Source organism: Oncorhynchus gorbuscha, linkage group LG02 (genome assembly GCF_021184085.1).
Source record: "Oncorhynchus gorbuscha isolate QuinsamMale2020 ecotype Even-year linkage group LG02, OgorEven_v1.0, whole genome shotgun sequence".
Lineage (NCBI taxonomy): Eukaryota > Metazoa > Chordata > Actinopteri > Salmoniformes > Salmonidae > Oncorhynchus > Oncorhynchus gorbuscha.
The window spans coordinates 74,485,127-74,512,101 of NC_060174.1; the positions used below are offsets into that span (position 1 = coordinate 74,485,127).

Below are 26,975 nucleotides of genomic sequence, written 5' to 3' on the forward strand. Positions count from 1 at the left end.
CGTCAGGGAGAGCATTCCATAGGAGAGGGACTAGGGAGCAGAAGGCTCAGTCCCCATAGTTCGGAATGTGTGTAAATGTGTGTGTGTGTATATATGCTCGCGTGTGTTTGCATATGCTTCAAAGCATTATGCCTGTGAACTGTTGAATTGTCGTTCCACGCCATATTTTTTGTCAAATTATGAATGTCAGTCCATAAAGTCCAGCACAGAGGGATCAGCTGGTTAGTTACAGCTATTTGTGTACATGTAGTTGTCTCCATGCTTGGGGGCAATTGGCAATGCAAGTCTTGTATTTGCATATTGTAATTTGCCTTTGGAATGTATAATTTTTTTTGTCTAAGGGAGTTAGGTGTCATAATGTCTTGTGAATTGGCCATTGTCAATTTTAGACATTTCCTGTAGCTGTAAGACAGAGTTGGGCAATTGGCGGCCCCAGATCAATTTCCAAACACAGGGCAGCCCCCCCCCATAAAAAAATATTTATTTAAGTATTTTCATTATAAAAACATTTTAGTGACTCATTCGGGGGCCCCACTTGAGTGTTAGAATAGTAAAATACACAAGGTGCAATTTCTAAATTTGGTGTGCATCAGTAGTTTTCCTGCTATTCTATCAGTCACCAACAGTCATTCAATTAGCCATGTCAGCTAACAATTTTTAGATTAAGTCTTTCCAGCTTTCTAAACTTGTAGTAATCGTGGTCGAATTCCGATCAGGTATGTGACCAGGGCTCCTATTGATTTAGTTAATCACTCTCACTCAAATACAGTTATAGCTGATTTCAGGATTGTATATCGATTCGCAAAATGTGTAAAATTTCAGGAAATTGGCTTTAAAACTGTAAAGATTTCTCTCCCCCATAGCAAAATGGTTAGAATTGCGGGAAATATGCTGTAAAATGTAAATTTTTCTCTTCACTTGTCAAATCTTGCTGAGGGCCCCCAAAAGGCTAGGTCTGGCCCTGGCTACTGGAATAAAGGTCTGGCCCTGGCTACTGGAATAAAGTGGTGAGGAGTAGCTTTGTGGACCCATACTCTTCGGAAGTAATTTATCCAGCCAAACTAGCATAGTTATAGCCAGCTAGTTTAGTCAAATCAAATTTTGTCACATGCGCCGACTACAAGTGTAGACTTCACTGTGAAATACTTACTTACGAGCCCTTTCCCAACAATGCACAGTTAAAAAGTAAGACAATATTAGCAAAAAGGGAGAACTATGGAAAACAAGCTCTGGACAGGATATAGCTGGGCGCACATGTGCACTAGGCTAATTCAGTACACAGAGATTGTAGTTTTTATGCCCTAATATCAGGAGCTGGTGGGTGGGGGAACGTTAGATTAAACAATTCAGACACTGAAACGAGTACATCAGATGGCACAAATTTAAGGAGAACAAATCCAAAAATCAGCTGTAACTGTCAATAGTAAAACAAAGCTTAAAATGATATTTGAGTAAAACTGAATCCATAAAATGAATGGTGAAGTCGCTTCCGGACACGGGAGCGTCCTCCTCACCACTCCAGTTAAACTACTTAACTCTCTTAAGTAAATGAACTGCACAAATGGATTGATTGAACACATCAGTTGACTGCATGTATGGGTATGGATGTGAGTACGCAGATCCGCAAGCCACTGTGGCCCATCAGGATAAATTCAGAGTGGCCCCCACTCCCATCAATGTTGCCCATACCTGCTAACCTACTGGAAGTATGATGAAAATAAAACATTATGCTGCCCCCTAGTGTGCAAGCCCCCACAGTGCTGCTGTATACATAGGTTCACATTACTGCCACAAGACTGCTGGGACCCCACAATCTTTCAGGCTATTGCACAAAAATGAAACCTGAGTGTAATTTTGGAAATTTATGTCACATGTGCTTGTTTTAATTTTGGTTTTCATGTTTTGAACCTGCTCATGACATTGTCATGGTGACACAACCCAACCCAAGCATGTCACGTTATGTTTGGGATTTTTCAGGTACTAGGTCTGGTATGGTGAATATCATTCTTGCTATGTTACAGAATGGATTATCATTTCTGTTTGAAGATAGTCCTTTAGCCTCTTTGTTTCATGCTGATCTCTACCGACACCTCTGTTTTTATATACTGTACAATATTTATAGACTTTGTTTATGTTTCAAGTCATCTTAATAATGTAATATTTCTACATTTCCGACCTCTGGATCTGCCAATTTAATAGTCTGTATGCTCTTGAATAATTGTATATTTATCAAGATATGAAATACTCAATATAATTCAATTTTTTAGATGCTGTTAAATCCAATTGAGTAGCATGTGTAAATTAAACTTGAATGTAAAGATTTTGTATGCATATACATTAAGGTCAAGTAAAATTTTGAGCCATTAAAAAAAAATGAATTTAATACTGTGGAATTGTTTAAAGGTCACAATTGTGCTTCTTGAAACTTTGTGTGGAACGTTGACGAAAATGCTGTGAATAGGCAAGTTTGCTTCAAATGTACAGACATTCAAAGCTAATGAGTTATCGCATTCTGAAGCTTTTTAATGTCGCATATAATGCAGTAAGAGGGAATTTATGGTGTCGTGACCAACTGAAACGTGCAAATTAATGCCAAAAATGTATATTCCAGGATGCATTCATATCATAAAATACAATTTTCACTAGGCCAACACATTGGGATAAAACAAAGACACTGTTACAATTAGCCATGAGACGACTCTAATCCATTATGTCATATCACAGCCCTGTCCCAATAGGAGTGAGAAAGGTCAAAAAGCCACTATATGTTTTTTGTCAATGTTTTATATTTTTTTACACTCAGGGTTAACTATACATTAACCAAGAATGCACTGCAGTAGTAATTATTTTGAGAACATTTCATCTTATGTTAATTGTGAAGCACTTATCTTCATTGGTTTATATTGATGTTTTGTCAGCTCATTTGTATTTATAAAAATCTGTTAAGTGTATGAAACAATGTGTGATAAGGGATGGGCAGTGTGTACATTCTGGTGAAGTAATTTTCTGTACATGTACTTTTTATATGAATATATTAAAGCTTTCTGCCCACTGTAAAATGTTTTTTATTATTTGAATAAGTGTCAGACTAATATTAAGTATTGTTCAGTGATATACAATTAGGTTCACTAGTTTAAATCTACCACATTATTTCACAGTTCTGTAAAGAAAGAGAGATTCTCCCTATCATTGGAGCAAGCTTTGCAAATCTTTCAAGGATAATGACTGAATATAAACCATGCCCAAGGTATGAGGTGATGAACGATTCTGGTTCCTCATTTAAATAGATAGTGTAGGGCTCACAGCAAATGTAAATCTTTATTATAGGGCTCACTTGGAGTCATGGCGAGTAACAGAAATTAAGAAGAAAAAAAATTGGATACTGTCCAACGTGATTTCTGATTCTGTCCTACAACCTGACATGATTGTTTAATTATGTGAGGGAATTGAGTTTATGGTTGTGGAAACTGGTAGACTAGAGATGTAAACCCTTTCAAATATAATTCAATGATCTGTTGTGGTTCGTACATAAAACATGTTGTGCGTAAAAAGCTATTCTTATTTTCGCTGTGCAAACCTATACCATCATGTGTATACTGGTTCTCAGTGGTTTATGTATCATCAACAGTACGTGTTATGGCAATGTCCTATCTACATGATTGTTGAACGAAAATTAGGTTGCGGTCAAGTGTAGTGTTCAATTTCACCGACAGGTGGTGCGACATCAGCAACAGGAATCCATCGACAACAAACTGAACCATGCTAGTTACGTTAGCTAGCAGTAAAAAAAAAAAGAGTAGCCATAGATCAGGAATCAGACCGAACAAAAAAAATCTGAGTGTGATGAATAGCCAAGTATATATTCAATAATTAATAAAAGTTCGAGCGAGACAACTTCAGAAACATCTGGACTATTTTGAGGATTGATTACAGTGTTTGATTCAAACGAGGTAAGTTGTAAAATGGCGGATACGATTCTGGCAGTTTGTCGTTTTATCCAGCGAGCTAACGGTAGCTAGCTGTGTTGCTATTAATGTTGAATACACTAGCACGTTATTATGTAGGACAACTCATGTTAGCTAGCTACAATAAGGAACTTGGATTTGGAGTAGCGGTTACATCGCAAATTAGCCATGTCGTGTTAACTCAGCTTTCATCAAACCATATAGACGTTTCACTTGACTATGACAAGGATAAATACATTTGCTGTGAAGTTAACTATTAATGTTAGTACGCTAACAGTAGTAACAACACGGTAACGTTTGCTAACCTAGCTAGGTTATGTTGCTCTTCTACGATTGTGTGCAGCGACTTTGCCTGATTTTGAGTCGGAATCGTTACCTAAACCCATCATGAGTGTTTGTTTATCTAACGTCAACCATTACCTAGTTAGATAGCCAGCTAGATACTAATGATAGTTAGTCAGCTAACGTTAGCTAGCTGCTGGCAAAGATGGAGGACGTCGAACATTGTTTACACGGAAGCTAGCTAGGTAGCTTGTTGTTGGGAGTAGCTAGGTAGATATTGGAAATCTGGCTAGCTAGTATGACAAATGTTCGTACTTGTTGGGTAGTTTCTTTTAACTATGAACTTAGTTACATTTACTGTTACCATTGCAGTTCTGACAACCTCGGAATGCTAGACTACGTTAGCTTGTGTTCGCCGACATCAACCAATGAACAAAGATGGAGTATTTTAAGAACGTCTATTGCTGGCCTTACATGGAGCAGGCCTCAAAATGGAGGCAAAGCCGACGTATCTAACTAGTTAGTTCGTTCATTCTTCTCATTTGCAAAGAAATTAGCTAACGCGGCTTAGCGAATGGCCTTCATCTTGAAGCATCGTTAGCTTTAATACCTGGTTAGCAAGCTACTTAGCAAAGCAACGAACTATGCTGGCTGGTTAGCTACATTAGGGTTCCCCAAAGGGCGGGCCGAGTTGGGCCAGCTGGCGATTTTATTTGGCCTCTCAACTTTCTGAGCAAATGTGTGTGTATATAATATAGATATATATTCGTGTTAACTAAAATACTGTAAAATCATCTTACATCTGTTCCCAAGTATTCCCACACAAACACAGAGGCACATGTATTGTATTCCAATGTAATCAAGGTTTGAAATTCAAATTATTTAGTCAAATATTATATCTGTTTGCGCTTCTTGCAGTGTTATTTACCTTTATTTAACTAGGAAAGCCAGTTTAGAACAAATTCTTATTTTCAATGACGGCCTAAGAACAGTTGGTTAACAGCCTTGTTCAAGTGCAGAATGACAGATTTTTACCTTGTCAGCTCTGGGATTCGATCTTGCAACCTTTCTGGTTACAAGTCTAACGCTCTAACCACTAGGCTACCTGCTGCCCCAGTATACATATTACTTAGAATTATGTTTCAGCGCTCTGATCAAGATACAAAAATCAACCCGCTGATGAGTTTAATTGGGGACCCCTCCTCTTGTAGCAACTATCTAGTTATCTTAGCTAACTTTCTTATAATTGCAGCTGGCTTGCAAGTTGGTGCCCACATTTCCATTCGTCACATGCTTCGTAAACAACAGGTGTAGGCTAACAGTGAAATGCTTACGAGCCCTTTCCAACAATGCAGAGAGAAAAATAGTAATAATACCCAATGAGGAACGATAACTTGGCTATATACACAGGGTACCATTACCGAGTCCATGTGCAGCGGTACAAGGTCATTTAGGTAGGGGTAAAGTGACTATGCAACAGGATATAATAAGCAGCAGTGTATGTGATGAGTCAAAAATAATTGGTCTACATGGTTGAACATAAGCAGTCTAATGATGCTTTTACGCCTATGTTTAAGTTACTGCATTTGTCCATTTGAAAGTTTGAAACCTGTCCATGAAGGAAAATCTGTTCAGAGGAGGGCAGTGTGTTCCACTCAAAGTATGTACTCTGAAGGGCTCTTCTATGAAACACAATAGATTTCTCAATTGAACTAACCCCTCATTTCTTTTCATATATTCTAGGTTGTATTACCCTACATTTTGGTGTATCCTGAGAAGGGGAGAAGTCCATACTTACAAGAGTGGGCCCAGAAAATGTTAAAGAAATGATAGCAGCACAGGAGTTGCACACAGAGTTTCAGTTTCCTCAGTAAGTATAACTTAGATGTGAAAAGTGTCACCACTTTAAAAAATGTAAACGGTGAAGATGCAGTGGACATGATCAGCATTGTATTGCATAGATAGACCTTCAAACTAGTTCAGTGTGTATAATGATAATATATTTATTTTATATAGCGCTTTTCATACAGAATCTCAGTTGCTTGAAAAAATCAAATATATAAAATATATACTGAACAAAAATATAAATGCAACATGTAAAGTGTTGGTCCCATGTTCGCAATATGTAATAATATCAACAAATTTACTGAGTTACAGTTCATAAAAGGAAATCAGTAAATTGAAATAAATTCATTAGACCCTTATCTATGGATTTCACATGACTGGCCAGTGGCACAGAAATGGGTGGGCCTAGAAAGTCCAGCTGTGGAGGTCCTGGGCTGTCGTGGTTACACGTGGTCTGCAGATGTAAAGCTGGTTGGATGTACTGCCAAATTCTGTAAAACAATGTTGGAGGCGGTTTATGGTAGTGAAATTAACATTCAATTCTCTGGCAACAGCTTTGGTGAGCGTTCCTGCTAATGAAATGTTATTTATCACATGCACCGAATACAACCTTACCATGAAATACTTAACCAACATTGCAGTTCAAGAAATAAGTTAAGAAAATATTTACTAAATAAACTAGAGTAAAAAAATATATAATAAAATAAAATCTAAAAGTAACACAATAAAATGATATAACAATAACAAGGCTATATACAGGGATAGGGAAAGGGGGATACCTAGTTGGTTGTACAACGGAATGCCTTCAACTGAAATGTGTCTTCCGCATTTAACCCAACCCCTCTGAATCAGAGGTCAGGGTCCTGTCTTAATTGACATCCACGTCTTCGGCGCCCGGGGAACAGTAGGTTAACTGCCTTGCTCAGGGGCAGAACAACATATTTTTACCTTGTCAGCTCGGGGATTCGATCCAGGAACCTTTCGGTTACTGACCCAACACTGACCACTAGGCTACCTGCGGGTACCGAGTCAATGTGCGAGGTTACAGGTTGGTTGAGGTCATTTGTAAAGTGACTATGCATAGATGGTAAACAGCGAATAGTGTCAATATAAATAGCCATTTGATTAATTATTCAGCTGTCTTATGGCTTGGGGGGGTAGAAGCTGTTAAGGAGCCTTTTGGTCCTAGACTTGGCGCTCCCGTACATCTTGCCGTGCGGTAGCAGAGAGAACAGTCTATGACTTGGGTGACTGGAATCTTTGACCATTTTTTGGGCCTTCCTCTGGCACTGCCTAGTATATTGGTCCTGGATTTCAGGAAGCTTGGCCCCTTGTGATGTACACTACCCTCTCTAGCGCCGGTCAAATGCAGAACAGTTGCCAACCAGGCAGTAATGCAACCGGTCAGGATGCTCTCGATAGTGCAGCTGTATAACTTTTTGAGGATCTAGGGACCCATGCCACAGCTTTACAGTCTCCTGAGGGGGAAAAGGTGTTGTCATGCCCTCTTCACAACTGTCTTCGTGTGTTGGTACCATGATAGTTTGTTGGTGATGTGGACACCAAGGAACTTGAAGCTCTCTATCTGTTCCACTTCAGCCCCATTGATGTTAATGGGGATCTGTTTGGCCCTGCCTCTTCTATAGTCCACGATGAACTCCTTTGTCTTGCTCACATTGAGGGAGAGGTTGTTGTCCTGGCACCACACTGCCAGGTCTCTGACCTCCTCCCTATAGGCTGTCTCATCATTGTCGATGATCAGGCCTGCCATTGTTGAGTCATCAGCAAACTTAATGATGGTGTTGGAGTTGTGCTTGGCCATGAAGTCGTGGGTGTACAGGAGGGGCCCCAATGTTGAGGATCATCATGGCGGATGTGTTGTTACCTACCCTTACCACCTGGGGTGGCCTGTCAGGAAGTCCAGGATCCAGTTGCAGAGGGAGGTGTTTAGTCCCAGGGTCCTTTGCTTAGTGATGAGCTTTGTGGGTACTATGGTGTTGAGCGCTGAGTTGTATTCAATGAACAGCATTCTCACGTAGTTCCTTTTGTCCAGGTGGGGAAGGGTAGTGTGGAGTGCGATTTAGATTGTCATCTGTGGATCTGTTGGTGGCGGTATGCGGACTGGACTGGGTCTTGAGTTTCCGGCATGGTGGTGTTGATGTGAGCCATGGCCAGCCTTTCAAAGCACTTCATGGCTACCGACGTGAGTGCTACGGGGCGATAATCATTTAGGCCGGTTACCTTCGCTTTATTGGGCACAGGGACTATGATGGTCTGTTTGAAACATGTAGGTATTACAGACCCGGTCAGTGAGATGTTAAAAAAGTCAGTGAAGACACTTTCCAGTTGGTCCACCCCTGCTTTGAGTACACGTCCTGATAATCCGTCTGGCCCCACAGCTTTTTGAATGTTGACCTGTTTATTAAAGGTCTTGCACACATCGGCTACGGAGAGTGTGATCACATGGTCGTTCGGAACAGCTGGTGCTCTCATGCATGCTTCAGTGTTGCTTGCCTCGAAGCTGGTATAAAAGGCATTTAGCTCATCTGGTAGGCTGCAGTCCGCATGCCAATTTCACGCTCCCTCAAAACTTGAAACATCTGTGGCGTTATTTGGTGTGACAACACAAGGTGCCCCTGTGTAATGATCATGCTGTTTAATCAGCTTCTTGATATGCCACACCTGTCAGGTGGATGGATTATCTTGACAAAGGAGAAATGCTCACTAACAGGGATGTAAACACATTTGTGCATAACATTTGAGAGAAATAAGCTTTTTGTGCACGTGGAAATTTCTGGGGTCATTTGTTTCAGCTCATGAAACACTTTACATGTTGCGTTTATATTTTTGTTCAGTGTACAATGTTTACACAGCTGTCTCCCAAGGCTTCCTTACAGTGCCATGGCAACCACGGAACTCAATGAAAGCTTGCTAAGACCTCATTTTGGTTTCTGAACAGGGAGGCTGATACACAGTTGTCCTCTGACACAGACCTTGAGGACCCTGATGTCAAAAATGCAAAGCTTGGGAAAGGAAAGGTGAGAATTGCATCTAAAATCCTCTATCAACACAAGAAAGCCGTAATAAGTTTGCTATGTCCACGTACTGTTATTCATTTGTGCACACACAATGTACACTGACACTTTACATGGTATCGTTGTCTGTTCTAGGTGGGGAAGAAGGGGAAGAAAGCCCCTGGAGAGAAGGGAAAGGGTGTGGCAGCGAAGGGTGCTGGCCTTGGCCGGGTGAATGGTCACCACCAGGAGAATGGGATGGAGAACATGACCCTGTTCGAGGTGGTGAAAATGGGGAAGAGTGCCACGCAGGTTGGTACAAACTTTTTTTATTAGACAATGTAATTCTCAAAGCATGATGGAGATTATAGTATTTTCATATTTAAGTGATGGTGAATGGGTGTCTTTTCTTTTAGTCTGTCGTTGATGACTGGATTGAGTCTTACAAGAACGATCGAGACATTGCACTCCTGGACTTGATCAACTTCTTCATCCAGTGCTCCGGCTGTAAAGGTAGGCACCCAGGGTGGATTGAATAGAATACTAAACCCTGAGAAAGTAGTTTCTAAATCATTTTGCATCCATTACTTGTGATTATTGAGCGAGTTAAGATTTTATGGTTATTCTGTTTTATTTTGCTCCAGGTGCTGTCAGTGCAGAGATGTTCAGGCACATGCAAAACTCTGAAATAATCAGGAAGATGACTGAGGAGTTTGACGAGGTACTGTCTGATGGTACACTTACTGTACGTCGTTATTTATGCCTCTGTCTATAGGGTCAATCTACACGTTATTCTCTATTTTTCTCTCTCTCTCTGTGTGATCACATAGGACAGCGGGGACTACCCGTTAACCATGGCAGGGCCACTGTGGAAGAAGTTCAAGTCGAGCTTCTGTGAGTTTATTGGGGTGCTGGTGCGGCAGTGTCAGTACAGCATCATCTATGACGAGTACATGATGGACACAGTCATCTCGCTGCTCACGGGCCTGTCTGACTCGCAGGTCCGAGCCTTCAGACACACCAGCACCCTGGCAGGTCAGTACTAACACAACATAGACACTGGGCAGTTGAGAGAGGGCTGCAGTTTAAGCACTGTTAAACTACTAGCTTGACCTATGTAATGCTATCTTTTATGGCGGATATGTTGTGTGTCTATATGTAGGCCTGTTCAATTTACCTTCACTTGATGGCCAGTCTGCATTAATAGTGCCTTATTAATTAGTAGATGTCACTCAAGTCAGTTGTTGTCTCTACCAGCCATGAAGTTGATGACCGCCTTGGTGAACGTGGCTCTGAACCTGAGCATCAACATGGACAACACTCAGAGGCAGTACGAGGCAGAGAGGAACAAGGTCATGGCCAAGAGGGCCAATGATAGGCTGGAGCTCCTTTTACAGAAGCGTAAAGAGGTGAGTAGGTTCCTCTTATGGTGCCTGAGCTGTTACCTGGTCCTAACAATTCTAACTTTACCATTTAAATATGTATATTTCAAAAGGAAACGGTGCATCGCTCGCTCACCAATTAAAGCATATTATTTTATTTTAACATCTAAAAGCTTGACGTTTTTGGCCTTCATTAATTGCCTTCATCCGAACCAGTTTCTGATGAAGGCCATTGATGAAGTCCTGAACGTCAGACTTTTAATAGTGAACGAGCGATGCGCCTTTTCAATTCTGATTTTTATTTTGTTGCTCATCGACTCGCGTTGGTTGTGCACCCTCTTCTTTCCATTTAGAAATCTTAAAGGCATTTTTTATTTGAAATGTCTCTATTTTCAGCTTCAAGAAAATCAAGACGAAATTGAAAACATGATGAATGCGATTTTCAAAGGAGTGTTTGTTCACAGATATCGGTATGTATTGTAATTTGTCATCTTTCCACATGCAGAACAATGAATCCAATTAGAACTGTCATGGATTATGCGTTATATTTACAATCATGTATTGTTTTAGGGCGGAAATTATGAATGTTTTTTATGTAGTTAGGTTTTTAAATTAAAGTTAGGGGGTCTAAAACGAGAACTGTGGGTGCATTCACTAGATGTCAGAGAGTTAGATCTCTCAATGTGGAAATCAACTTCTGTTGCATGGAAGGCATACAGCAGCTGAGATGTGCAGACTGGTCTTTCACTGAGCTGTTCCAAGGCTCTGTGGCGCCCTCTTCTGCTAAACAGGCAGCAACGGTTGCTAAGGCAGAACAGCTCATCATGGCACAGCATGTGCCACTGATATCTGATCTAAGTAGGCTTTTAAAACTGCCTCTGGCTGTACCACTTAAGCTTTTCTAATGAATCCTCTTTTACTGCCCTGCCATAAGGTATCAAATAATTGAATTGACCAGTGAGCATGATGGGTCTGTGAATAAGTCTGGACATTTCTTCTGTTTATCAGTGATGCCATAGCTGAAATCCGTGCAATTTGCATTGAGGAGATTGGGGTATGGATGAAGATGTACAGCGATGCTTTTCTCAATGACAGTTATCTGAAGTATGTCGGATGGACCATGCATGACAAGGTGAGCCATGCAATATGTCAAATCGCATTTGTGGGAGTGGTAAAGCGTTGCCCGTACAGTCTCTTGTATTCAAGTAAGATGTACTGTGTATTTCTGTAGTAAATCAAATACATTTTTATTTGTCACATACACATGGTTAGCAGATGTTAATGCGAGTGTAGCGAAATGCTTGTGCTTCTAGTTCCGACAATGCAGTAATAACCAACGAGTAATCTAGCTAACAATTCCAAAACTACTACCTTATACACATACGTGTAAAGGGATAAAGAATATGTACATAAAGATATATGAATGAGTGATGGTACAGAGCGGCATAGGCAAGATGCAGTAGATGGTATCGAGTACAGTATATACATATGAGATGAGTATGTAAACAAAGTGGCATAGTTAAAGTGGCTAGTGATACATGCATTACATAAAGATGCAGTAGATGATATATAGTACAGTATATACGTATACATATGAGATAAATAATGTAGGGTATGTAAACATATTAAGTAGCATAGTTAAAGTGGCTAGTGATACATGCATTACATAAAGATGCAGTAGATGATATATAGTACAGTATATACATATACATATGAGATGAATAATGTAGGGTATGTAAACATATTAAGTAGCATTTTTTAAAGTGGCTAGTGATATATTTTAGTAGGTTTATTATCAGGGTTGAAATGCTACAGCAGAGGTTCCCAAACCTTTTCACTTGGGGCCCTCCTTCCAGCATTGGGGAACATCCCGCGCCCCTCTCTAAACACACGCCATGTCTATTTCTATGGGCACAAGCACTGTTCATGACACAAACTGTTCACCCCCTTCTTGTTGGTGGAGAGAATTTTGCAGATTTAAAATCTTATTTCCTGCAATTCTACAATTTTTTTATGGGGAGCAAAGAAAATGTTGCAGTTTTAAAGCTAATTGTTTCGCAAATGTATATATTTTGCCATGTCTAATGTATATTCGTGATATTTGAGTGACTAAACATTTACATTAACAAAAACATTAGCTGACATGGGCTAGTTATACATGGCTGTCTAAGGTGTTAGGTTCTAAATGAACCTATTAAAACTCACGGACGATTAGTAAAGCTTAAACCAAGTTTTTTCACCCATTGTGTCATACAGCTGCATAAGACAAAATACATATTCACACACAAACTGATATTTAACCCTTTCTCCTATTCTGAGTCTTCTACACATCTGAACAGCCAATGCATCTATGTTGCTAGACAGAACCTTAGTGATATCTGTTCTTCCTCACTTCATCTGACCTGACTTCGGCCCCAAATTGCTCACTCCTCCCCAACTCATGGCTGTCATGTTGACTTGCACCAGACTGTGTCTCTTCTCCTCCCATATGATCCCTGATGGTTAACAATGACATTTTCAGACAGAATATAAATGTTACACATTGCCTTCTCTCCGTCAGTGACATGAAGTATATTTCATATTTTCAGAAGCCAACAGAGGTATGTAATGACTAACATGACAAGAGGAACTGATGATGCACTACCTCATTTCGAAATTGCACCTTGTGCATTCTACTATTACAACTTTCAAGAGTCAGTTTAAAGCCGCACTGAGTTCCCGCGCTCCCCCGCAGTTTGGGAACCACTGAGCTACAGCATTGAGATTTGAACGTTGTGGTTACAACATTGTCTTCCCTGTGACTGCAGCAAGGTGAAGTGCGTCTCAAGTGTCTGACTGCGCTCCAGGGCCTGTACCATAACCGGGAGCTCAACACTCGGCTGGAGCTTTTCACCAGCCGCTTCAAGGTAGGTCAGGCACTCAACCATCTCACCACTGACTGGGAAATCCTGTACATAACATACCACATCGTGGTTGGCCAGATGTTGACTTTCCTGTCATTGACAGGACCGCATTGTGTCGATGACTCTGGATAAGGAGTATGATGTTGCAGTGCAAGCCATAAAACTTCTGACTCTTGTCTTGCAGTAAGTATTCTGCAAAACATGTTAATATTGCAAATGTATTAGTGTTCAGTACTCCGTGACCCCTGACCCTCCGCTGACCCCATTGAGACCTTACAGCCCTGTCTCTGTTGTTGTCACATTGCAGTAGCAGTGATGAGGTCCTGACAGCAGAGGACTGTGAGAGTGTCTACCATCTGGTCTACTCTGCTCATCGACCTGTGGCTGTGGCTGCAGGAGAGTTCCTCTATAAGAAGTAGGTCTCACACCGGCTGTCGGAAGCTGAATTGTGATTAAAGCCCTATTTGGTTTGGAAATGCCTCCATGCTAAGAAATTGAAGTTAGTTTGAGAGTTATCCAGCAGCATTTAGCCTGACCTCAATGTTGTCCTGTTCTTAGGCTTTTCAGCCATGGAGGTCCAGAGGAGGAAGGGATGCCCAGGAGGGGCAGGCAGAGCGTCAACGGGAACCTCATCAAGACCACCGTCTTCTTCTTCCTGGAGAGTGAGGTGTGTTCAGGCTCCATGTAGAGTCTCTGTCTGTTTGAAGTGACCTACATGGGGCACATGTTTCGGTTGTGAAAATCTCTGAACATTTGCAGCTCCATGAGCACGGGGCCTACCTGGTGGACAGTCTGTGGGAGTGTGCAGGGGAGCTGCTAAAAGACTGGGAGAGCATGATCAGCCTGCTGCTGGATGAGCCCATGCCAGGGGAGGAGGGTAAGGAGGAACACCAAGCACTTGCACACAAACACACACTGTTGTTCACACTGTCATATCTCATCAACATGTTTGTCCCTGTCCAGCCCTGACTGACCACCAGGAGACTGCTCTGATCGAGATCATGCTGTGTGCCATCCGCCAGGCCTGTGAGTGCCACCCTCCAGTGGGCAGAGGCACAGGGAAGAGGGTGAGTGCTGCTTGGCATATACCAATGTAAGCCCCTCAGTGGTCAACTCCAGTACTAGTGAGCTCTCAAGGCTCTATTCTCAGAAGCCATCTTTGAACATTCACCCCGATGACTGAGGTTATATGAAAACCTTTCATATAACATGATTGTGATGTAATTTGTAAAATGATCCTAGGTCTTGACAGCGAAGGAGAAGAAAGCCCAGCTGGATGACCGGACGAGAATCACTGAGATTTTCGCTGTGGCGTTGCCTCTGTTGTTGGCTAAGGTCAGTTTTCAAGTCATCTAAACGACAGTCACTTGACAGTTACACACAGCTGCTATATAGAACTCTCAGCCCCTGGGATTGCCAGATAGATTACCTCTTACTCAACCCTCAGTATCTTGTAGCTCCCCTCACCCTCTCCATCTTTTCCTCACAGTACTCTGTTGATGCTGAGAAGGTGACCAACTTACTGCAGCTGCCGCAGTTCTTTGACCTGGAAATCTACACCACTGGTCGATTGGAAAAGGTTTGTGAATTGTCTGACATTTCTGGACATCAACTAATCCTACCGTACCTTAGATTGTTAACGGTAAGTTACTCACACTGTCATTGCGGCCGAATGTAGTTTGAGACCTCGCATCCCTTTGCCCTCTGTTTGTGTGCAGCACTTGGAGTCGTTGCTGCGTCAAATCAGGGAGGTGGTGGAGAAGCACACAGAGACTGACGTGCTGGAGGCGTGCTCCATGACCTACCACGCTCTCTGCAACGAGGAGTTCACCATCTTCAACAGGGTGGACATTGCCAGGTCCCAGCTACTGGATGAGCTGGTGGACAAGTTCAACAGACTCCTTGAGGACTTCCTACAAGAGGTGGGCTCACATGGCTTCGTGGTTCAGGGACTGTTTGAGATCAGATTTACAACTGTTTGTCAGATTTAATGATATTTAAAGACTACAGGACACTGAACCTTCAGAGTATTTCTTGTAGGGTTTTGTAATTGTAATTTTGTAAGGTAGAACTTTTGTTCTAATTGAGACTGGAATTGTACATTTGAGTGGGATTTCACTAGACAGTTATCTGTTGTTTCAGGGTGAGGAACCAGATGAGGATGATGCCTACCAGGTCCTGTCCACACTGAAGAGGATCACTGCGTTCCACAAGTAAGGCCCCGATCAAGATTTAACGACTAATGTGTCATCCAAACATTTGCCAGTGAACGGTAGATAAATCAGAACTCCTTATCTGACTAGATTGTGTTTCTCTCTCCTCTGCAGTGCGCATGACCTCTCTAAATGGGACCTGTTCACCAGCAACTATAAGCTATTAAACACAGGACTTCAGAATGGTGATATGCCTGAGCAGGTACCTAAAGCATAACCCTGTTATCCCTTTAAACTCACCTAATCTCAATTCTTTACTATCACTTACCTTGTAATACTCTCTTTCCCAGATTGTCATTCATGCGATGCAGTGCACACACTATGTCATCCTGTGGCACCTAGCCAAGATTTCCGAGGGCAGCTCCACAAAGGTAAATACACTGTTATCAGTGACTAATGACTATCCGCTTTCTACAAATGCTAGTGACAATTATGCCTGGATAATGAATGTGGTTTACTGCTTAAATAGTGAGCACTGAATACTGAGAATATCTGTTGTGTTTCCAGGCGGACATGGTGACCCTGAGGAAGCAGATGAGGGGTTTCTGTCTGATGTGCCAGAGCTACCTCACCAGTGTCAACACCACCGTCAAAGAGCAGGTGGGTTGTCCTACATCATGTCGGATCGCTGGACTTAGACACATTTTCCCGTAAGGTGTGTGTTCACTATTCAGTGAGTGCTAAAAAGTTGCTGTGCTGGCTGATTACTGTAATGCCTCGATCACACCGACAGCGTCATTGCGTAAAACGGTACGTAGCATCATCTGGATATGTGTGCAACAAAAGTTCAACATTCACCTTCACCTGCTACCATTTCTGTCAAGCCGTCTACACATACAGTCTGATGCATGTGTTGAATAAAGTACCAAACACAATAATGCTGTCGGTGTGATCGAGGCATAAAGCACTTAGTGTTTTCCCTTAAGTACATGGAGTAGCCAGCCAAATAGAAAAAGTAGCCAGCCAGGGAGTTCTGGGCTGGGGGGTGCAGGGGGTTCATGCCCCCCTGGAATTGTATTTTTCAGAACTATCTCTACCTTCTAATGCCTTAATTCCATCTGAAATACACAGCTGAATTATTGAATACTTTAATGACTTTACCTCCCAGATTGGTAAAAATGTGTTGTGGTATTGAGTAGAAAGACATGACTGAAAATGTATGAGTTGAGTTGGTTCGTTGTTTTGGATATCGCCTAGGCCTTTATGATCAGGACTATTTCCTTAGTAAGATAACCTTTTTTTAACATTAAACCTGTCTTCTCTTGATGAAAGTCATATGTACAGTTTTTCTGCAAGATATGAATTGCCACAATGATGTTTGTTATTCAAATTATGTATTTTATTGGCTCTGCTGCTGTGGACACTTAGGGTAAGGAAACCAACGTGTCATTTTGTAATTTGACAGTTTGGCCTGTCAGTCAATCACTGGGGGTGGGATTGTCAGGGGAGGGGGCAGGATATTTGTGAGTCACGGAGTTGGTAGGGTTTCAGACCTGTCAATCAATCACCGTGGGTGGGACTTTGAGGGAAAGCGGTAGATTAGTAATCTAGTCAGAAACTAGTTTAGATTACTATTTCAATTAATTTTTTGTGGCAAAAACCTAAGAAAAAAAGTTTGCTCTGTCATGAGAAACAATATAGAATTGTGGGGAAATGGTTTTAAATGCAAATATTGTCAGGGGTTGGACCCCTGCCACATTTTACATTCTCACAAATACACAAGTCAGGCGCCAATGAATAAACCTACAGGTATGATTGTAGAATGAAGCAGGTGTTAAATATGGGCTTTGCTACACAGAAAGCAGCAGTTGATTAGGCTACTCCATTGTCGACACTAATCAAATCAATAGGCCTTTATTAATATATTTCATAATACCATACCATGTGTCATAAAATATGCTGTTATAGCTTTCAATCTGTTTTCTTGTATCATTTGGACCAGAATGAGGCTCTCTCTCCACTACTATTGTTCCTGCAGTGAGGAGTCAACATCTTTGTCTAATTCTTTCCAAATTTATCTGCAGATAATCGCCAAAAGTGTTAGTCGTCTACCAGTATGGAAGTTAGGGAACCAAATGAATGGCTCTCTAACTGATGCGATTCGGTCTGGTGATCGACTAGGCATTCCTAGTCGCTCACCAGACATTTCTATAGAAAAGTCAATGACAAAAGCTTGCGTTCCTTTATTATAATGTTCTTTTTTTGACTTTGTGCTTAATTCAGAAGGTGCACTTGATTCAGAAACCCTCTGTGCCGGTTAGGCAAAAGGTTTCCATTCTGAACCATTTCATTTGTCTGAAGGGACAAACTCTGCCTACCCGGAAGACCATCAAGTCCGCCTACTGCGCTGGCCAATCGGATAGCTCAAATCACTGTGCCAAGCAAGTACAGTTTATTTCAATTCATGCTCAGCTGTGTCTCGCAAGTGATACAACAGCTGATCTATTTTGTTTTCAAAGCTTGAGTTTTTAAATATAATATGGTCTGAGAAGAACAATATCGGCATGCCAAGCATATAGCCAATAAGCCTACTGCACAAACATCATTCCTGCAGACTGTTTTTACTAACGTTGCATTGGTTTACATTTTTTATGTTTTTATTTTATCTGAGCGGTAGATCTCTGCTTGCTTTTTGACTGCGAAAGTGATCTTGACTCAAAGGTTGGTTACCGCTGACCTGACATCTGTTCAAACAATAGCCATTCCTTCGGGAACAATCCATCACTAGACTACACTGACGAGTCATTTTAGCGGGTCACTGGCAAGTCTCGACATGGGCTTTGAATTTTTGGAAAAAACATACAAGATCTTTGGTTTACTCCTGATGTGACATATCACTACGTTGTATGATTTAAGCAAAAGGATATAGGAGATTGACTTTATTCAGTCAGTTTGACACCTTTAATAATAAACTAGTCAACACTTGTTCTTTCTGTCGTCAATCAAACCACAGTAATAGCCTATGCGCCCGGACTCTGGCTGTGTAGGCCTCTGAAACACGCAAAAGAAAATAAATGATTCCGCCACAAAACAATAAGTGGATTTCAACTCATCATTACATCTTATGGGACATGTCAGTTCACTCACAGGAAACGATGAAGCAGCATCATCCTCTGAAATGAAATTTGACTGCAGCCAACCACAGCGTACATAAATAACATGGGTATCGAGAGGCAGGACAGACGGCAGACTGACAAACCAGCAAACCAGTTTCCCTGTCATCGCCCACTTTATTACTGACAGGTGTCTGTTCTATCAATAGATCACTCGAAGATGTATATCGTTCATTTTAGTGGGAGAAGGGTATACAGACTTTTCTGATTAGCGAATTGAAATGTTTTAATGGAAGCAAATAAAGCCTAGTTAATTTATCAAGTGGAAAAAATTAGGCAGCTTACAACAAGTCTGTTATCGGCTATTTAGCCGATGGCCAGCGCTTATGGACAACACTGAGCCCTGTGTGGCAACTGTTAACGTGAAAAGGCTTTGTAACTAAATGTGATTGATTGATTGACTGTGTTCCAGGCCTTCACCATCCTGTGTGACGCCCTGATGATCTTCAGCCACCAGATTGTGTCGTCGAGCCGGGAGCAGCTGGAGGCTCTGATCTACACGCCAGACTCCTCCCTGCAGGCTGAGCTGCTCAACTTCATCCTGGACCACGTCTTCATCGACCAGGACGACGACAACAACAGCACAGGTCAGACACAGTCCCCTTTCAGACAGTCACCATACAGGTCAGACACAGTCCCCTGGCAGACAGTCACCATATAGGCCAGACAGCCCCCACCCTCACACAGCCCCTTGGCAAACAGTCACCATACAGGGCAGACATATCCCAACCTCAGACAGTCACCATACAGGCCAGACAGTGCCCACCCTCAGACAGTCATCATACAGGCCAGACATATCCCACCCTCAGACAGTCACCGTACAGGCCAGACATATCTCACCCTCAGACAGTCACCATACAGGCCAGACAGTGCCCACCCTCAGACAGTCATCATACAGGCCAGACATATCCCACCCTCAGACAGTCACCGTACAGGCCAGACATATCCCACCCTCAGACAGTCACCGTACAGGCCAGACATATCCCACCCTCAGACAGTCACCGTACAGGCCAGACATATCCCACCCTCAGACAGTCACCGTACAGGCCAAACAGCCCACCCTCAGGCAGCACAAGTCAGACATCAACTCAGCCCACCTGGCAGCTAGTCACAACACAAGGAGACAGCTGAGAAGGGCTTCTAATGTGAACACACGTCTTAAATATGTAGTAGAACACCAGAGCTCTTTCTGGGTTGAAGCGAACACCTTATATGGAGACCTGAATGATGACATTTTGCAAGGAGTTACTTATCGCAGTTGTAAATGAGAACTTGTTCTCAACTGGCCTACCTGGTTAAATAAAGGTGAAATAAAAAATAATTTAAAAAATGTGTTATTTTGGTTTTCTTAATTTTATCAGATGGGCAGCATGATGATGAAGCCAGTAAAATCGAGGCTTTACACAAGAGGCGGAACCTGCTGGCAGCGTACTGCAAACTGATCATTTACAATGTAGTGGAGATGAACACTGGAGCTGATATCTTCAAGCAGTACATGAGGGTATGTCTGGCCTCCTACAATATTTATCCCTAAACAAAACCATTCATGTGCTATTCCCAATCGATTACATGTGTTTTTCTCTCTAGTACTACAACGACTATGGAGATATCATCAAGGAAACGATGAGTAAAACAAGACAAATTGACAAGATCCAGTGTGCCAAGACCCTCATTCTGAGTTTGCAGCAGGTAAGAGCCTTGGAGGCATTAACGTTCATTTCAAGTATTGTCTTCATTTTGTACATTGTGAGTGTTTGGATGATCAATTTTAAAGTTGCAACACTTTTCTCTTTCAGCTTTTCAATGAGATGTTATCTGACCTCGGCTGCAACTTTGACCGCTCGTCGTCGTCCTTCTGCGGCATTAAAGAACTGGCCCGACGTTTCTCGTTGACCTTTGGCCTGGATCAGCTGAAGACCAGAGAGGCTATCGCCATGTTACACAAGTAAGCATGCAGAAAATGTAAAACTCATCCTCTGAGTAGAAATCAATAAGCCCAAAGGTTTAACAGTTCTGTAGGCATGCTTTAATTTGATGCTTCTCAACATCCCAGAACTATTAAAGTATTTACAGCTCAATACTTCAATCAATTCCTTCCTAAACATGTTGTCTTGTGCTGCACTTGCTGCAGGGATGGAATCGAGTTTGCCTTCAAGGAGCCCAGTCCCCAGGGAGAGGGAAACCCTCCTCTCAACCTAGCCTTCCTGGACATTCTCAGCGAGTTCTCCTCTAAACTGCTGCGTCAGGACAAGAAGACTGTGTAAGTCAGAGGAAACTGTTCTACTTATTTTTCTGTGCAGTCAGTGACAGTCTTATCTGAAGCCAGACAGACCACAGATATACTAGATCAGGCATAGTCATTGCGCAGCTCACGAGCCACATGCGTCTCTCTGCGACTTAATTGGCGGCTTGTGGCAATAATGTAAAAACATTTAGTTGTTTTTTCCTCATTCAGCTGAATGTGCTGCTTAGTTCATGGAACCATGGTTACATGAATTACCTTATTAGCAACTTGGACAAATGGATCTGTAAAATCAGTTTCTAGGGCATATTGAAATAACTTTCCAATACTTTTATGATGATCACTCCAAAGAATACTTCATTCAGACTGAAATTTGCCATTACCCGTTTTGACATATCTTCTACTATAACTTTTATTGAGATAATAGCGATAAGGTCAGAATCTAAAGATTCACCAATTGTCCTAAAATAGAGAATCAGATAATCAAATAGCTTGATGGTCCATGTTAATAGTATCTTAAATATCATGTATAAATCTATTTAATATCAAGTATGAATCCATTTGACTTTGGGACCTCCCAACCCCCATCCTCCGATGGGTATGGGAGCTTGCACCGTGATTTTGTTTTACAAGAGTGGCTCCCTCTGAGATATTGGTGACTACCACTGCACTAGATGATGGATGTTGAGTTGTGGTCCTCTGTCCCCTGCAGTCACCTCTACCTGGAGCGGTTTATGACCTTCCAGATGGCCTTGCAGCGAGAGGACTGCTGGCTGCCCCTCATCTCCTACAGGAACTCCCTGCAAGCCGGAGGGGACGACGACACCATGTCCGTCATCAGCGGCTACAGCAGCCGAGGTTCCAGCATCAGGAGCAGGAAGGCTAAGCCAGCCAGCACCGGGAAGAGGAAACTGCCTGAAGGTGAGGGTCCGACACAGAGCCACAGCACAGGCAACATACTATGACACACAGTCATTTAAACCTGAAAGCTCAATCTTTAGTGATATGAAATACACAACAACTTGTGTTCCTGAATCTGGCACCTGCAGCACAATGTCAGATCATTGATCAGGGACAAACAGATGCTAAAAGCCTGTCCAAGCAATACAATAAATCTAGCCAAATGATCAATTAGATTTTCACTTGGGAATAACTTGTTGAATGGAAATGAGATATTTATGAATTGAGGCGAGTGTTTGCTAGACGTTATGAGATGTTGGCATTCTAAAAAGCCAGTCCGTTAAGATGAGGATCATCAACTAGATTCAGCTGCGGGGCAATTATTATTATTTTTCATTCTGAGCGGATGGTCAGGGGCAGGAACATAATTACAAATAATTTGTTGGCAGCAAATTGACTGCAAGAAGCCCAAACAGATCTACATTTGTATACAATCACATTTCTCTCTATTATGAATGGGCATACTTGGGAACAGATATCTTAAATTAAGATCACTTGGAGCTGATTTCCTAGTGTTTTTAGTCTGTCCAACAACAAAAATATATATTTTGCTCAGAACTTGGGGTGGCCAAATAAAACCAAACACGAGCCAAATATGTCTCTAAGATGTCTCGATCTGAGCAGTGAGTAGTCCGCCCGCTGTATAACAACCTCATTAAACCCTATGAAACCCTTGCTATTGCAACAGAGGAGAGTAGCAGCTGCAGCACAGACGCTGTGTGGATGAACCGGGAGCAGAATGTGCAAACGCCAGTGATGATGCCCTCGCCGCATCTCAGCTCCACTGTGCTGAGGGACCCCAAGAAAATGAGGCCGGAGGAGAGTTACATGGGCGTCTACAGCATAACATCCGAGCAGCAGCAACAACCGCTGCCCCCCCAGCAGCAGCACCATCAGACCCCCATGGACTACAAGTACGGAACACCTTTCTATGGCTCAACACCTTTTGATTCTCATGATTAACTTTGGATATTCATTGTAGGGTGTCCACTCTGTCCAGAGTGGGTGAAATGCGCTTTGATGATTACATTTCTTTTCTTATGTTAGTTATAAAATACGTTTTACCAAGACATATGATTGTTCATTAGCGTTATATCCCAAAACTCTGATTTTATAACCTAATACATCTGATAATAAGCACTGAGCTCAGTTAACATAGCAGTGCAGGTTTCTCATAACAAATTTTGAGGATTTAACTTTTTGTGGTCGTCGTCTTCAATGTTGTTTCCGAAGGGTCACAAAAAGCTAAATTAGCATGACACGAGCTAAATTAAATGTAAAAGGCTTTGTAAATAAATGGCTAGGTATAGGCTCAGTGCTCCGTTGACATTTCAGAGACGCTTGTTTTTGTGAAAAATCTTCTAAAATTAACAGGAATTTTTATTAATATGAAAATCGTATTCTAAAATATGAAAATACTACATGTCACATCTGAATATCGATATCCATTTTACCTCTATATTGTTTTATGTCCTGCGGATTCGAGAAGAAAGATGAGGAGTTCAACGGGAAAGTGAGCCTGTCAGGTAGCCAGTAGCCTTCATTTTTGCATAGAATCCAACCTATTTTTTACGCGATGCAATTTTCCATATATATTTTTTTCTTGCTAGATTTTTTTTCCCAAAAGATGCATTTTTGATTGGACACCCTAGCCATTGTAATGTTACTTATCTACGTATGCGATGTTATCACAATTAATGATATATTCAATGAAACCGCTGAAGTTCACCTCTTGTTTGAATAAGTATGACTGTCTGTATTAATGCTTCGGTCTCTGTTTTCAGTACCCAGGTGACCTGGATGCTAGCCCAGAGACAGGCAGAGGCCCGGCAGCAGCAGGAGCGAGCCAGCATGCAGTATGCCAAGATGAGAAGCCACATGCAGCATGCAATGTAAAACAGCACTTCTCTTCCAGACCACAGTGGTGTTTCAACCCCAGTGTAGTACATAGTCATTTGCTGCCATGTGTAATGTATTTAGTTATTCGTGGCCATGTCTTTGACCCTCTAGCCGCCGCAGTTCAGGACTCATGGAGGACGATGAGGAGCCAATAGTAGAAGATGTAATGATGTCATCAGAGGACCGTTTGGAAGATCTCAACGAGGGCATGGATTTCGACACTATGGATATTGATCTGGTAAAATACACTCAATGATGTTGATTTTCTCACTACTAGTGCATTTATGAATATTACTGCTTTGGTGTTTCTTCTTACTCTGCTGTTATTGCTTAGCCACCATCGAAAAATCGTAGAGAGAGATCGGAGCTGAAGCCTGACTACTTTGACCCTTCTTCCATCATGGATGATTCGGTGGGTATTGGTTTGTTATTGAGAGTGAAATGATATCTACATTGTTAAAGATAATGTATAACAAACCATATGATTTACAATAATAGTGGCCATGTTGATACCTAGTTAGTTAGTGTCTTTGGGATACATATGCTCATGGAAACGCTATATTCATATTCTTCAATTCACTTTTCCATAATATACAGCAAGTAATTTAAAAACTAAAATGGATTTTCCTTCCTTTTAGGTCCTCAATGTTTCAATGTTCTAAGCTGATCTGCATGAAGAGGACACTTGTGTTGTCACCGAAAACCTTTTTGATGACAAGAAGTATTCTCTGTAGAGAACTGCTTTAAGATAAGCTCATGGGACTATTTGCTTGTGAGGCAGCAATGGATGCCCTTTCGACATCATGTTTGAATTTCACCTTTACTTTTGTCAAGGTTTTTGTGTCATGTAAATACGTAGTGTCTGACATACTTTTAAAAGAGCAAATCTGGCATGGCATGTAGCCATATATTAAAACATATACAGTAAGAGAAAATGTGAAATGTCTTCATATTGTTGGAAGGCCTTACCACAAATATTGTTGGAACTCCTTACTGCAAATATGAAATACCAGTCATGGTGTTTTTTTAAGGGTAATCTGTTCTGCTTTTATAACATATAGAAGACTTTGATTTATAGATATTTTGTAATGACAATCAGATGTAAATCAATACTTTATAATCATGTTATAACTCATAGAGAGTACAGAAATGACCTTTGTAATGGAATTTCTGGTGGGTGACAACAGATGTGGCCTGCAGTTTATTTCTTTTTTTCCAGTGTTATAGATGAGACCTCTTGATGAACTGATAATGCCCAAATGCCATTTGACCAATTGACAGGCTTAGTTTGAATTCTGATTTGCTTTTAAAGGTTTGATGATTTGAATGCTGTGTGACTTTTTGAAGAGTGGTACAAACGTATACTTGTGCAGAGGGGTTGTATAAAAGAGCGGTCGAAATGTTCTCTGTTGTCTGTAAGAGAAAGCTTGTTATAGAATGTTTCTAAAACACAACATTTAAGAGTTTGGATTAGCTATCATGGTATCATAATATATTATTATATATAAGTAAATATATAATTACATATTATACAGTTATAAAAATGTGTAATATATTGTGAATCGGTGCTCATTTTATATTAGTTCAGTTTTTGTTAATTTGAAATCCAATTTAGGAAAAGGTTCAATAGAATGTAAACTGGTTTAAATTAACCTAACTAATGTGCAGTTATGTATAAGAGTTTACCTTTGTATTTGTATGGTTTTGTTTGTCTTTTCTAAGGATTCTTGTTTGAATAACTTTTCTTTACCTCTATGTACATTAGGTTGGTTTGCGGTTCCCAACAAGCTTTTTTGGAGGAATACAATTGTAATCATGAATATTGTAAATTATAGTTTTATAAACAGCTTAAAACACAGCCTCCTTTTTAAAAGCAAAAATGTCACATCAAAATCTAAATACGAAACTACAAACCAGAGTTTCATATTTTTCATTATTTAGATTGTAGCAAGGTTAGACAGTAAATAAATAAATAATTGAAATGCATAATTTCACTTAAATTTGATGTATGCGTCATACTGTCATTTTGATATTTTCCTTTCTGTTGTCCTTGCATTGAACTGCTGAAAGTGTGCATACGTCTGTATGTGTATGTATACACACATAGATATATATATTCAAATGTATATACATATGTGTTTTTTATTCTATTTACAAAGTGTCCACTGTACGATTTATGGTTTGTATTTATGTCTGGAGACAGTAACTTTTTGAACAAAATAAACCCCCTGCAATTGTGTGATGATTTGAGTGTTGTTATCAGTTTTTAGTAGGTCTATAGAGCTCACCAGCTTGTATTCCCAAAACCCAGAAATGAGTTACCTCTAGTTTGTTCAGCCTTCCCTATGGGAAAAAAGAACTGGGTTTTGGAATATACACAGGAAATAAAGTCTGAGGTTAACACAGGTTTAGGAGATCTTATCTGTTTTGTTTTATAAGATAATAGCATTCAACATTCACTTTAATTATGAAGCCTTTGTTGTTTCTAATAACATGATTCAAAATTCACAATGTGACATTAGCTCATGAAGATTATCTTATAGAACTAAATGTATAAGATCTCCTAAGCCTGTTTACCACAGACCTTATTTTCTGCGTTAATCTAAAACCCATACAAAAAAAACATACAAAAATATTTTCTCTATAGGCTTTGTCCAAAGAACCATGGCGTATTTAGTGCCTACAAAAAGACATTACTATTTCTCACACTTAAATTACTACGGGACGAGTGCAGTATAGTCGTCACTGGTTGTGTAACCCTGGTTTGAATCACCTGCCTCAGGGGTTGCTACACTGGTGTCAGCACTGGGATGGTGATCATGGAGATCACTAAAGGATGAATGTGGGTCTTTTTAAAGAGTAGGGAAGCCAATGTTACAATAATGGGGATATGGGTCATATTTGAGGTGTTGTGAGACTTCTATGTATGCACATACACACATCCTCCATGGAGACATGATAGGCAATGTGATACGTTAACAACTGGATTTGACCTTCACTGCCCCGAATTTGCATCAATACTGTTGATACACTGAAATTGAGAAGCTCCCAGCATCCCATAATCATCACATGTATTCAACACATGTCATATGCTCTGAAGTGATAGAGAAGCTCAAGAAAGCCTACAACCCAGTGGAGCTGTACAGCATCATTTGTT

At 41.0% G+C, this 26,975-nt stretch overlaps 1 protein-coding gene across 1 annotated transcript; it reads left to right on the plus strand.

Moving 5' to 3' along the window:
- The first annotated feature begins 3,718 nt into the window (after positions 1–3,718).
- LOC124009482 (cohesin subunit SA-2-like) lies at positions 3,719–26,063 on the plus strand. Its single transcript, XM_046321303.1, has 34 exons — positions 3,719–3,950; positions 5,991–6,117; positions 9,052–9,130; positions 9,263–9,418; positions 9,523–9,619; positions 9,751–9,827; positions 9,937–10,141; positions 10,364–10,515; positions 10,885–10,958; positions 11,497–11,620; positions 13,296–13,394; positions 13,495–13,574; positions 13,699–13,806; positions 13,950–14,058; positions 14,151–14,268; positions 14,355–14,458; positions 14,634–14,726; positions 14,881–14,970; positions 15,110–15,313; positions 15,534–15,604; positions 15,719–15,806; positions 15,895–15,975; positions 16,112–16,204; positions 19,130–19,304; positions 20,079–20,218; positions 20,305–20,406; positions 20,514–20,662; positions 20,849–20,977; positions 21,672–21,880; positions 22,608–22,833; positions 23,704–23,811; positions 23,930–24,056; positions 24,153–24,230; positions 24,457–26,063. The coding sequence occupies exons 2-34, from the start codon at positions 6,074–6,076 to the stop codon at positions 24,478–24,480; spliced, it is 3,813 nt and encodes a 1,270-aa protein (XP_046177259.1). The 5' UTR covers positions 3,719–3,950; positions 5,991–6,073; the 3' UTR covers positions 24,481–26,063.
- The last annotated feature ends 912 nt before the right edge of the window (positions 26,064–26,975 follow it).

Bases quoted from the DNA above. Each gene is read 5' to 3' on its own strand.
- LOC124009482 (XM_046321303.1), top strand. From the start codon at position 6,074: ATGATAGCAGCACAGGAGTTGCACACAGAGTTTCAGTTTCCTCA. The intron at 14,971-15,109 runs GTTTGTGAATTG...GTTTGTGTGCAG, and splicing joins CCACTGGTCGATTGGAAAAG to CACTTGGAGTCGTTGCTGCG. The intron at 20,663-20,848 runs GTAAGCATGCAG...CACTTGCTGCAG, and splicing joins GCTATCGCCATGTTACACAA to GGATGGAATCGAGTTTGCCT.